This window comes from Macrotis lagotis, chromosome 1, assembly GCF_037893015.1.
Source record: "Macrotis lagotis isolate mMagLag1 chromosome 1, bilby.v1.9.chrom.fasta, whole genome shotgun sequence".
Classification (NCBI taxonomy): Eukaryota; Metazoa; Chordata; class Mammalia; order Peramelemorphia; family Peramelidae; genus Macrotis; species Macrotis lagotis.
In genome coordinates, this window is record NC_133658.1 from 409,029,271 (window position 1) to 409,042,983 (window position 13,713).

At 36.0% G+C, this 13,713-nt stretch overlaps 1 protein-coding gene across 5 annotated transcripts in view; it reads right to left on the bottom strand.

Annotated features, from left to right (window-relative positions):
• Positions 1-13,713, bottom strand: part of ARHGAP26 (Rho GTPase activating protein 26) — a 504,960-nt gene that overhangs the window by 201,878 nt on the left and 289,369 nt on the right. For all 5 annotated transcript variants that reach the window (XM_074212710.1, XM_074212712.1, XM_074212709.1 and 2 more), the window contains exon 13: positions 3,223-3,288. In XM_074212710.1, the coding sequence (XP_074068811.1) occupies positions 3,223-3,288 (66 nt within the window). The remainder of the gene's footprint in view (positions 1-3,222; positions 3,289-13,713) is intronic.

Sequence of the window (13,713 nt, forward strand, 5' to 3'; positions counted from 1 at the left end):
AACTCCTTCAAAGAGAAAACAAATCAAGCAAAACAAACTAGAGAAATACAAATCTCAACTAATCAACAACAGCCTTAGAATGGAAAAATACGATTATCTTCTGATGGTGCATTCAACATTCTGAGAGCACAACCCTATTTCTACTGAAAGGATTTCAATAATTTTTATTTTATTTACCTTTTGGATGTTCATTGTAAAATGGTTATCTAAATGATTCAACAAATATTAGTCCCTTTTTATTCATTTATATCTATACATTTGAAGAAACAGATGTTTATAGCAGGAAGAGTAAAAAATAGTCATGGTTCTACTTAGTAGAGAAGGAGAATTTTAACCAAGAGTTGTAGTCTCTGCTATTTTCTGTCTGTCTATCTATCTATAAGACATTTCAGAGCATAGCAATAAATTATGTTTGAGTCAATGGAAGATACATCATGGCCAAAAATGACAGGGTCTTAGAAGATGCAAGTATTAAGACATTAATGTGTTTAGTTTTCAAATAGCAAATTCCAGAGTCACAGACCCTTCAAGAGCTATGGGTATCTAAAATATATGGGTAAAATAGGGTGATCTGCAGCTACTAAAGGTATTAGACTCCAACCCATTCAACTACAGAGAAGATGAATCTAAAGCTAAGATACAATGAGTGACTCACCTCAGTTCACGGAAGGAGTGATAGTCACTGAATTTTGTGACACTATTTTACAGGGCTATAGTCTCTGAGACAATCAATTAATAAGCATTAATGAAGTTCCTACTAGATACCAGACACTGGGCTGCCCTTGCTGCAGATACAAAGAACAGGGGGGTGGGGGAGTCACCCAGTCAACCATCCTGACTAGTCCAATTTCTAAAGTAACTGTAGGAAACCACAGCTCCAACCTAAATATGATAGATTCCAAAATGACAGGAATATACACACACACACACACACACACACACACACACACACACACACACACATATATATGTATTATATATATGCTATTGAGTACTGGCCTAATTCTATTTTTGACCAGATATCAAATTTTTCCTTGAAGTCAAAATTCATTTCTATGCTGTCCTGTAAATTGTATAAAACATTTACCCATTAGTTGCCTTTGGCTCTAATTTTGGATTTTTATACTGTTTCAATGATCTATTTTTTCTATTTTTAAAAATTCAGTACTAGAAATTTTATAGTTAACACTTTCCAAAATAATTTGAGATTTGAAAGTAAACTTTTCTGCTTGATGATCTCATTTGTTTTCTCACTCATCAGAGTCAGTTAGGGGGTTGTCAAGAAGACTGGAGTTCATATATGATTTCAGATACTAGCTTTGTGACTCTTTGAGCAAGTAAATATAATTTGTCTGCCTCACTTTTCTCAACTGTAAAAAAAACGATATTAATAGTACCTATCTTGAAGAGTACTGGCTCAAAAGGTATATATTGATTCTCTCAAAACTGTTTCAGAGTTGATCGTTTTTACAGAGGCTTTACAATTTCTTGTTAGGTTAACTCCAACTGTTTTATGCAATTTTACACTATTAAAAAGAACATAAATAGCATGTTTTTCAAATATTTCTCTTTGTTTCTATTAGCAATATATAAAAATACGTATTTTCTCCCCTGGTTTTATCATAACAAAGTAAGGAATAGGAATAAAGTTATTTCTTTCCTTTATTTTTTGGTTTAAGACCTTGAATTAATATCATCATGTTCCTTTAAGTGATAGTTTACACTCTTCTTTGCCAAAGTTTATTTCCTTAATTTTTCTTTTCTCTATGACTAGTATTTCTAAAATGATGTCAAATAATTTGGGAAATAATGAATTACTACATAGGATAATAATAAGATTAATAGCCCAGTTTCTTATTGCCTGGCTTTCCTTCACAATCTTCATATTCTACCTCCATCCCAGTGTCATCTTCTCCAAAGGCCTAGAATCATTTTTTAAGAAAGCCTGTCAGTCTTGCTCACTTCTTTCCCAAAACAGATTTTTTCTTCAGTGGGCACACAGACATACCTTTCCCCAACCCTTGTTCTCCAGGTGCCTATGTTGTCTTTCCTTGTTAGAATGTAAAATCCTTGAAAGTGGAGACTGTCTTCCCGCAGCTTTTATTAAAAATCAATTTTTTTCCTTTCACAGTTTTAAAATCAGGGGAGCTAGGTGGCACAAGCTCTGAAGTCAGGAGGACCTGAGTTTAAATACATTCTCAAATACTTGACACTAACAGTGTGACCCTGGGCAAGTCACCTCATCCAAATTGTCTTACCAAAAAGAAAACAAAAATTTCATATAAATCTATATTCTTCCTTCCTTCCTTTCTTTCTATCTCTTTGGCAATACTGTGTCTCATTTGAGATGAGTAAAACAAAGTCAAGAAGAAGTGAATAACTAGATATGTAGTCACTCATTCAAAACCACTCTATTAGGCTTTGTTACTAATGGGCTTTGTTTATTAATATTCTAGTCCAAAATGCATAGAGTACCAGATCTTATGGGTTAATGATAATTTTTATTAGAACCTATAGAGTTGACAATGTGTTCAGAAAGGCTAGGGTACAAGGTTCATTGAATGATTTCATGCTCTAATCTCTCCTCCAATACCAGATACTTTGGGTCTTTCTAGTATGAGCCTTCTTAAGCTGAGGTCTATAAACTTCTGTTGTTAGTATTTTCATAGCTGTGTTTCAAAATAATTGATTTCTTTTGTAACTTTATGAACTTTATTTAATTTGTAGTAAAATTATCATTCTGAGAAGTGGTCTTTTTTTGTATTGATTAATATGGTGACATATGGCTTGCTGACTAAACTGGCTTTCATAAAAGATGGTGATGGTCCTATGCCATGATCAAACTCTACTTGCAGTATTCATATGTCTGGAACTGGGTACCACAATTTAAGAGCATCCTCCTGAATGAGGGCCAATGGTGTTGAGACTGACTTCTTAACAACTATAGCTGTCCTAGAATGGAATGGGCTTGCTTGGGAAGTAATGGATTCCCCAGTGTGGAAGTGCTCAAACCAAAGATAGACGGTTACTTTTGGACTGAGGAGGAATGAGGGGGAGATTCTGGCATGGTTGGACTAGATGGACTGAAATTCCATGATATATGTCGTGATTCTGGCAGTTAACGAATCACTTAAAATTGGGAAACAGCAGGTAGCAGGTAATATGCTACAAACAACTGTGCAACCTTCATAGAGAACAATGCCATCTGTTAAGCTCTTTTACCTCTGGTTTCCACAGCATGGATGCACTTCTTGATTATGCTGAAGCCAATGGTATCCAACTGTGCAGCTGAAAATAAAAAAAAAAAAGAAAGATTTTTTTTTTTTAAACAGCTATTGGAACCAATATCATGATGTGATTTCTGCTTAGTCCCCATCAGACTATAGACTCCTGGAGATCTAGAACTATTTTTTAACTTTCTTTGTAATCCATAGTATCTAGCAAACAGATAGGTATTTAATAAATGTTAGTTTACTGGCAGACTATTCAAAAATAAAATACATTTAACTTCCCAATAAAGAGAGGGGATATAAGTCAGCATTCATTAACATGGCTTTCAACTTGAAAACTCCCTTTCATTCATTTTTAATAACTGAGTATTATTTATTAAAAACCCTTGGTAATGGAGCTAGGTAGCAGGCACAGTGGCTAGAGCACCAGCCCTGGAGTCAGGAGGGCCAGATGAAATCCAGTCTCAGACTAGCTGTGTGACCTTGGCCAAGTCACTTAACCCCATTGTCTTGAAAAAACAAAACCAAACAAACAAAAAAACCCAAGATGAAATTCTTTGTTATAAGGGAGGCTCTCTGGGGGGGGGGGGGGGGATAAAGAGGGAAATCTAGGTGATGTTAAAAACAAAGGCTACTAGGGTATAGGTAAGGACTCCATTAGGCTGACCTCCAAACAACTTTAAAAATAATGCCTTAAAGAGAATTCTAGAGCAGAACAATCAAAAAAGCATGAGCCAAAACAATTTATCAACCCATAGACAGTCTGCAGAGAGGTTAAGAGTGGATAACATTGGTCCAGTACAGACCACCCTCCATGGGCCAGCAACAAGCCTCAGAGCTACTAAATCTACAATGTGGCTTCTACAGGGGAACCCTTGATGGTGAGTGCAGGACTCCACTGCATTGTCAAAACACAGTTCTGGACACAGTCCTAGGGTGAAGAGGAGCCAGAGAAGACTAGAGCATACAGTTGGTCCTAGTTCCAGTGTGGAAAAATGTGCTGCTGATCATATGCCAGTATGTGTCACATTCACATGCCAGGGGAACAGTGACTGCACCTCTCCTCCTATTTTTTTTTCTTTTTCTTCTCTTATCCTATCTTAACTTTGTAATAAAGAAATCTATCTACAGGAAAATGAGGAGAGAGTAGATTGAGGGATATGGTGAACAGAAGCACAACACGTTTGAGAAGAAAAAACACTTAAGAGTAGAATAAACAAAGGGGAAATAGAATGGTAGGCAATAGTAAGAAATCATAACTGCTAATAAAAAAAGAATTCCTGCAAGTATTCAAAAGAGGAGAAACAGGAATAAGAAATGAAAGTGATGCAAAAAAAAATCAACAAGTTGGTAAAAGAAGCAAAAGAAAATAATATCTTAACAAACAGAAGAGGTCAAATTATAAAAGAGACAGAAAAATTGACTGAAGCTCCTTAAAAAGTAGACTTGGCAAATGGAAAAGAAGGTACAAAGTTACCTAAAGAAAATATTCCTTAAATTGGGTAAATGGATACTCATAATTCCATGAAACATCAAAAAAACAATAAAATAAAACTGGAAGGATGAAAAAAGAAGACTATGTGAAATTTTTCATTGGAAAAATAACTCTCCTGAAAAATAGATCCAGGAGGGATAATTTAAGAATAATTGGATTACCTAAAAAAGGAGTGTGGTCAACATCTTAAAAGAAATTATCAAGAAAAATTTCCCTGCACCAGAGGATAAAAAAGAAAAGGAAAAAATCCACTAATCATCTATTAAACAAGATCCCAAGATGAAAACCCAGAGTTTCCAGGTAAGGGAGAAAATATTGCATTCAGTCAGAAAAAAAAGTCAAATACCATGAAGCCAGGGGAGGGGAGGGGAAGAGAAACAGAAAGAGAAGAGGAGAATAGACTGAGGGAAGTGGTGATTGATCAGAAGCAAAAAAGTTGAGAAGAAACAATGAAAGGAGAGAGTAGAATAAACAGAGGGAAATAGGATAAAGGAAAATAATAATCATAATTGTAAAAAAAATTTTCTAAGCAAGTTTCTCTGATAAAGGTCTAATTTCTTAAATATATAGAGAACTAAGTCCCATTTATAAAAATGAGTCATTTCCCAGCCAATAAATGGTTAAAGGATAGGAACAGGAAATTTCAGATGAAGTAATCAAAGCTATCTATAGTCAAATTTTAAAGTGCTCTAAATCACCATTAGAGAAGCTCTGAGACATCACATCACACCTATCTAATTTAACTAATAAGACAGAAAAAGAAAATGACCAATGTGAGAGGGAATATGGGAAACTGGAACACTAAGATACTATTGGTGGAATTGTGAACTGATTCAAACATTCTAGAGGCAATTTGGAATTATACCCAAAAGACTATAAAACCAATAGTCTTACTAGATCTTTATTTCAAAGAAATTTTTTTTAAATGGAGAAAGACCTGTATGTACAGAAATATTTACAGTAGTTCTTTTTTTGGTGGCATAGAATTGGAAATTGAACAGATGTCATCAATTGGGGAATGGCTGAACAAGCTATGGTATATGATTGTGATGGAAAAAAGGAGGGAGAGAATTTGGAACTTAAAAAAACAAAGTTAAAAGTGTATATATATATATATATATAAAATTGTTTTTTAAAAATTCCAAAGATATTGATAAAGATCTTTTAAAAATAATAATTTATGGTATGCTGTTAGGTAGTCAAGGTACTCAAAGAAATGCAGAATAGATAACAAAATATTTAAAGCAACACCTTTTTTTTGTGGCAAAAACAAACCAGAAAAGACCTGGAAACAAAGCAAATGTCCAAAGACTGAAGAATGGCTAAAGCAAGTAGGATGCATGAATGTAAAGAATAGCACTGTACCATAAAATATCCTGAATAGACAGAATTCAAAGACTCGTGAGAAGACACACTTTAAAATTGCAGGGGAAAAAAAGGAAAGGAAATATTAAGATTCCTGGAAAGAGTTGAGAAAACACTCCTTCGCTTGTCCTTCTTTGCAGAGGGTGAGGAACTATGGGAGTAGAATATAACATAAACCACGACACACTTCATTAGTTCACTGAGTTTGTTGAATCATTTCCCCTCTTTTCTTCATTTAAAAAACAAAAGCTTTTCTCTTTCAGTCAGTCAATCAATCGGTAAATAAATATTTATTAAGTACATGCTATGTGCCTGTGTTAAATCACTGAGCATACAAAAAAAAATAAAATACAGGCCCTGTGTTTGTGTTGGTTCAGTCTTTTTTAAAAGGGATGGCTTCCTTGCAGGAGAGAGATTCAGAAATGAAAGAGAAGTAATAATAAAAAGATCTAGCTGGAGGCATACAAAAGAACTACATGATACCCAATTGAGGAGAGAGGCAGACAACTCTCCTCAGATGACAGAAAAGGGAAAAAAGACCAGAGGGAAATTGAAGTACCACAGAACACCTCAGCTAACCTGAGGAGGTAACCAAGAAAAGACAACCAAGAAGAGGCCAGGGCAAGCCAGGTGAGAGAATTGATACTAAAAGATCTTTAACTCCTGTTATCTTGCTTCCAGAGCCTCCAATGTCATTCAGAAAATAATCAACAAAATTGACACCATCACCCCCATGGAGTTCATTCCTAGGGTGTGGATGACCATTGAAATCCAACAGTCTCCTTCCATCAAGGAAAACACAAAGTGATCTTTATAAATTTACACTTGATTGTTGAGTGTCATGACCTACATGAAACACCCTCAGTGACAAAGTTGAAAATTTAATGGGCTTATGATAAGACTACTAAACGAATGATTTAAGAGAAGAATGGTTGTCACTGTTTTGACATCACAGAGACAATAAATTCATTTTTTAAAGAAAAAACTCTAAGCAGAATTTAGAGTGATCTTTTATTAAATTCAAATTAATTTTTTTCATCCCAACTTGCCACATTTGGGAAGTCCAAGATAAAAACCACGAAAATGTCTGTTAACTCTGAAAGTCCAACAAAAAAAGAAACTGCAAATTTCCAAGAACCATTCTCATCTCAAAGAAAAAAAGAAAAACATGTGTTCTCATTATAAAGGCACTTAGTCTTGAAGATTGAAAAGAGAAAGAAATAATCTTCATTTCCCTTTAGGCCACCTTCAATTCAAGGAATTCTTCTTTCTACTCTGGCATGTTGCAAGGGGCTAACTCAAGTCTGTTCTTTTCTTAGTAGAAATGAAATATTTAAGTTGGGCAAATTATGATGTCTCAAGGCTTCTGACTGGAACCTAAAAAGTAAAATCTAAGGCATTTTTAACTAATATAAAACTCAATTAACTTGTGGCACTGCCATTTTTCAAATTTAATTTAAACAAAGTAATAACATACTGGTCGAATTCTTGCTGGAACTGAGTGAATTTTCATTCCTATGGTTTGTGCAGGGGAAAGGGGAAAAATTATTTCTAAGACTTAACTCAGTTTTCTATAGTGTTCATAACTGTAAAAATTTCTAAATGAAGTCTTTTAGATTTATTTGAACAAAGAAAAGTTGGATTGTCTAAGGACAGGAACATTTGGAGTTTGAATCCAGGTACTCTTGACTCCAGGACCGGTGCTTTATCCACTACACCACCTAGCTGCCCCTTACATTTGGAGTTTGAATGGAAAAGCTACTTTTGTTTATACACAGACACAAGGTGTGTGTGTGTGTGCGTGTGTGTGTGTGTGCACATGCATGCACGCGCATGCTTATATATAAAAGTAGTTAAAACTCAGAGATGTGCAATGAGGGGGTGGCCAAGTGAGGGAGAGATGAGTCTCACCTTCGCAATCAAAGGTGAGGCACAGCTCCACCTCACCTGCCACCATCTTATCACATGTCCCAGGTTAAACTCCAGGTTAAAAATTCCAGAATATTTTTTCTCACCTTTCAGGCAAGGTGGTCCATTAAACCATTTAACTATTTTACAAGAGAATGTTTGGTTCAAATGAACCCAAACCTAGGCCCTGAGCAAAGCTATGGGACAGGTGGCACAGTAGATAAAGTACTGGCCCTGGAATTAGGAGGAGTTCAAATCCAACCTAGGACACATAAAACTTACTTGGCTGTGTGACCTTAGGCAAGTCAACTCCATTTCCTTACCAAAAAAAAAGATAAGGAGTTAAACAAAACAAAATTCTTGGAAATCTGGCTAGGTCTTGATGGACCAAAGGATACAAACTTGACTTTGAGGAAAAAAGCACTAGACCACTTTCATGAGGGAAAAATCAATCTAGAAAATCAACACAAATTAGTGGCTGACTTCCCCCCGCCCAAGATTGGAGGGAAGTACTATTTTTCTCTAAGTTATTTGTAATTAAGTTCTCTTCAAGTTATAACAAATAAATAAAAACTGGGGAAATTTCTTGATTAATAGTATTTTTCACCATAGAACAAGTTAAAATATTACATTAAAAATATGAATCATTCTCCACCCATACAGAAAAATCTCTTAAATGACACTTTCCTTTAAGAATACAGAAAAGACAAAACCAAACAAATACCAACAAACAAGACTCCAAATTTTGTCATCATGTAGAAGACTGAGAACTGGCAAAATTTGAATTCAAAATTCACCTATGATATTTTGCAGTGATATGATCTTAGGTAAGTCAATTCATTTCTCTAAGCTTCAGTTTCCCCATCTATAAAATGGGACTCATGACTCTCCATGGAACCTACTAGTTAGTCTCAAGTGGGTCTCAAATGGAATCATGCAGGTAAAGTATTTTGCAAACTATTATGAACTATACAAATATCTATTGTTATTATTGCTGTTATTGATCAGTTAACTGGTTATCACTGTTACAAATTATTACCTCCCTCATCCTAGGGATGGAGTTTGGCTTTCAGAGTCATTGTTTGAGTTTCCTTCTAAACATTGAGTGCTATTGATTAGTAGGTTTTATAAGAAACAAATATGAACAAGGTAATAAATACTGGAGCACATGTAAATTTGGACAAGTAGGACCAGCCTCCACTCAAAGGGGTTCACAAGTTAGATAAGGCTTCATCTCCCACTCTGTACCTGAGGAAGGAAAGTAGCCTCCCTTTAACTTAAAGGGAGGAGAATGCCACCAATGGACAGTCTTTGCTAATAACAGACAAAGTCTGAACAATCCCTCCATATGGAAACAGCTGGACTTAATCCCCACTAGCAGGTGATTCAGCTCTTTCACTGATCCAAAGCTCAGGAAAGGTCAGGGATTTATTTGCAATTTCTGTATCCTTATAATCACCAGAAATAATCTCTCGTTAAATATCTATCAGGTTGTCTTATTCCTTCACTTGACTTGCAAGAAGCCATGATAGGTATGGTTAACTTCAAAGCACAAAGTCCACCAACACAGTTAGCTTTATCGCCTTCCCTTAATAGAATGCCCAGATCTGTCTTGACTTTAACCACATTGGTGAGTTTGATCAGCTGCTATAAAGTTCATGCTAGGTACCTCTGATGAAGGATAGGATGTCAACACCTTCCCAACTTAACTAACCATTCCCACTTCTTTTCCCTTTTTCACATTTTAGAGCCTCAGCACTTCATTTCTTTCCAAAGAAGGGTAGCCAAGGTTTTTGCAACAGGATGAGAAAGGATGAGGCCCAGAGGATAAAGGGGAACACCTGTCATTAGTAAGTCTTTACACTTAATCTGACTATGGACCTGTGCCAAGTAGCCTACAAAAGTTCAGGCAAAGTTCTTTCTGCAGGAGATGTGTGCCTCTGATGTGGCCAGATCATTAACACACCTCACACCACAACCTTCACGGAGGTCAGGACACATGCTTCTGCCAACCCAGGAAAGATCCAGTTTTAACATGATGCTGCAGGAAATCAAATTCTCTCCACGAACTGATGTTTTAATATTCAATGTGGTCCACTGGAAAGAGCAGTGGAACTGGGAGACCAGGTAGGGCAGCAAGGTTCAAAATAAGTGATGTAACATCTTCTCAATCTGATTTACTCATTTTTATAATGAGAGAGCTGGACTAAGATATAAGTTATGAGTAACCAAATTCTCTTCCATTTCTAAATCTATTAACACAAATAAGCTCTCCTCCCCCCTTTTTTAACATGAAACGTTTCTCCCTATTTCAAGATCAACTCCAATTTAACCCAAGACTAAGAGACTAAGGAATACTATTTGATAAAGTTTTGTTAATCATGGGGGTGAAGGAAGTCTAAGATATGACTTTCCCAATCTCAACAGTTCTTCAAAATTCAATTCAAGAAGCACTTACTAAACATCTAAAATATACATTCCATGGTAGTTATTATGGTACAAAACCAAAACCAAACCAAAACCAAAAAAAAAACAAACAAAACCACAACAGTTTTGAATTGAAGTTTGCTAGCACTGGGTATATTAGCAAAATTATCAAAGTCTAAAGTCCTGAAGTTGCTTTATCAGAAATTTTTTTCCCTGAATCTATAAACTGTTAAACTTGCCCTATGTACTATGTGGAACTATTGATACATATTAGAGTTACCAGTTTCCTTGTCTAATCTTCTTTTTTCTACCCTCAGATAATAAATTCTTTGAGGGCAGAAACCAAAGCCATTCATAGTCTACAGAAAAATGAAAAAGCTCAGTAAGAAGGGCTGGCTTTTTTTTTTAACCTTTCTTTGAATCCCTAGCTCCTAGTACATTAAGGGGCTTAATAAATAACTTGTTGATGCCTAAAGGAATAAGGAAAGACCTTAACCTGAGACCACATGAAGCACTTGTGGCTAGATGGTACACTGGAGAGAGCAGTGGGTTGGTGTCAGAAAGATCTGAGTTCAAATCCAGACTCAGACCTTTACTAATTGTGTAACCTCAAGCAAATCACTTAACTTTTACTTAACTCAAATAATAGGGATAATAATAGAAATGAACTGTAAAATGGGGATAAATAATAGTAGCTACCTATCAGGGTTATTTTGAGGATCAAATGAGAGGATATTTAAGTGTTCAGCACATTGGCAAATGGTAAATGCTATATAAATATTCACTTTCACTATCATCATCACCATCACCCTAGGTTCTTTCCATGGATTCCTGTATATATTTTCTATCTACACTAGTAACCAAAAAGGTAGCTTGGCAGAGTGCTTGGTAGGCTAGATTTGGAATCAGGAGGACCTGATTTCAAATGATGCCTATGACAATGACAAGTTTTCACAGTCTCAAAACCTCTTAAGAGTTCTCTACAAAGTTATGGATGGGCTGCAATATGTATAAAGTGGAGAGATTTCCCCACATCAAGAAAATGATGAGTTAGTGCCCTCCTTGCTTCAGCCTTAGTCAACCTACCCATTCCCCCAACTCCCATCTCCAACTAGTCTTCAAAGTAGGGTTCAAACCCCTAGCATTCTGTAAGGAATTCTAAATATATTAAGTTTGTTGTTTTGATTTAAGGCAAAAAGAGGCAAAACACTGGAGAGAAGGAAGATGGAAAAGGCATCAAAAAAGAAGGTTCTTGGGTGTGAAGCAATGCTCAAACCAGGAAGGTCTTCATAATCTTTCCCCCTTCCCCCCATTCTTGGATTAATAAAACAAGTTAGGGCAAAGTTCAAATTTTAAGACATTTCTGAGGGGAAAATATTAAATGATGTGATCAAAAATGAAAGGTTGGAAAGCATGAGGAAAATTGAATTGGATAGAAGAATAGCTGACAAAGAATTTTATGGCAGACTAGAGTAAGAAGAGAAAGACAGGGGAGCAGGCTTATTCTGTCTTCTCTAAATTAGAGATTTTTAGCTATTTTATGCCCAGGAATTTGGCATATTATTTCAGAGGCTGATGTGCTTATTCATTTACATTTTGTAAGATGTGCTGGGCACTATGCTAGGATCTGAGGACAAAGATAGATAGACAGATAGACAGATAGATAGATAGACAGACAGACAGACAGACAGTAAACTAATTTAGGATATATGAACCTATTTATCTGTCCCTTGAATTTCTCTGTATTATTAGAAGCATTGTTTCATCTCTCTGGGTTTCTGCCCCCCCAACCTAAGTATTAAATTTTGTGCTTGTTGTACAGTGGTACTAAGAACCAAAGAGCAATACTACTTTTTAAAAAATGCTTAAGGGTGAAAAATAAAAGGTAAATGGGGGGGGGGGGGGAGGAATAAGAAAGAAGGGAGAAATGGGAGGGAAGAAAAACAACCGAAGGCAAGAACCATAATTTCAGACCTAAAAAGGTCTCACTTTATAATGGAAGAAATTAGGATTTGGAAACGGTAACTTTGCAGTACTTGCATAGCTACCACATATAATGTACCTCAAATGTTTCCTTCATTAGAGAAAATTTATCAGCCCATGAAAGGTAAGGGGGTTGAGGGAGACTGTTGAGGTCTCTTCTCTGTCTCTGGGACAGGACTTTGGTGCTTTGCCCATATTCAAACCCTGGTTATAGTCTGGGCCCACATACTGCCATAGCAGAGCAAGGACCCTCCTCCTCCTCACAGTTCCACAGTTCTACTGTGGTCATCCACAGACCAAACCAAAGGCCAGGGGAGCAGTCAGAGCCTCTCCTAAGACTTTGAAGGAATTGAAGTCTTTGTGGAAGGTGTCCCAATAATACTCAAAAGCTTGGGAAGCAGCCCAAAACCAGGGCACAGGCGCATAGACAATCACTTTGGTCCCATGGAGGATCAAAACATACACTCAGAAGATGAAAAAACAAAGTTTCTGTATCCAAAGCATTTAAGAAAATAGGAGTTGGGCTCAAACTATGGCAGAGTTCAAAAAAGATTTTAAAAATCAAATAAGAGAGGTAGAGGAAAAATTGGTAAGAGAAATGAAAGAGATGCAGGAAAAAAACATGAAAATAAAGCCAGCAGCTTGGTGAAGGAGATCCAAAAAAAAATGCTGAAGAAAACAACATGTTAAAAACTAGTTTAGGTCAAATGGAAAAAGCAGTCCAAAAAGTTAATGAGAATACCACCTTAAAAAGCAGACTTGGCCAGATGAAAAAGAAGATAAGAAAGCTCTCTGAGGAAAAGAAATCCTTCAAATGTAGGATGGAGCTAAAGAAAGCTGATGACTTTGTGAGGAATCAAGACACAATAAAACAATATCAGAAGAGAAAATTTATCTTAGAAATACAGAATACCGGAATTGGAAGGGACTTCAGAAGTCCAATCCATAACCAAGAAGATATCTCCATTACAGCATGTCTAGCAAGAGGACATTCAGTCGTCCAGACTGTTTTTTTGTTCACTAATCTAAACTGCTTTCAAAAAAAGAGTGATGCAAGGGTAAAAATGTTATATGAATAAGGTGTTTTTATATTAAATAGCATAGTAGTAATACAGATAACCAGATGTCCTCAGATGCACAAAAGGGCAGGAAAAGCATCAAAAGGGATGATTAATTTGGGACTCAAGACCATTAGAATGCTATAGAGTCCTATAAAAATGTCATTTTTATAGGGCAAAAAATTGCTTCAAATGAGGAACAGTGTATTAAATGCAAATTCTTACCATGGAGCATATAAAAGATGGC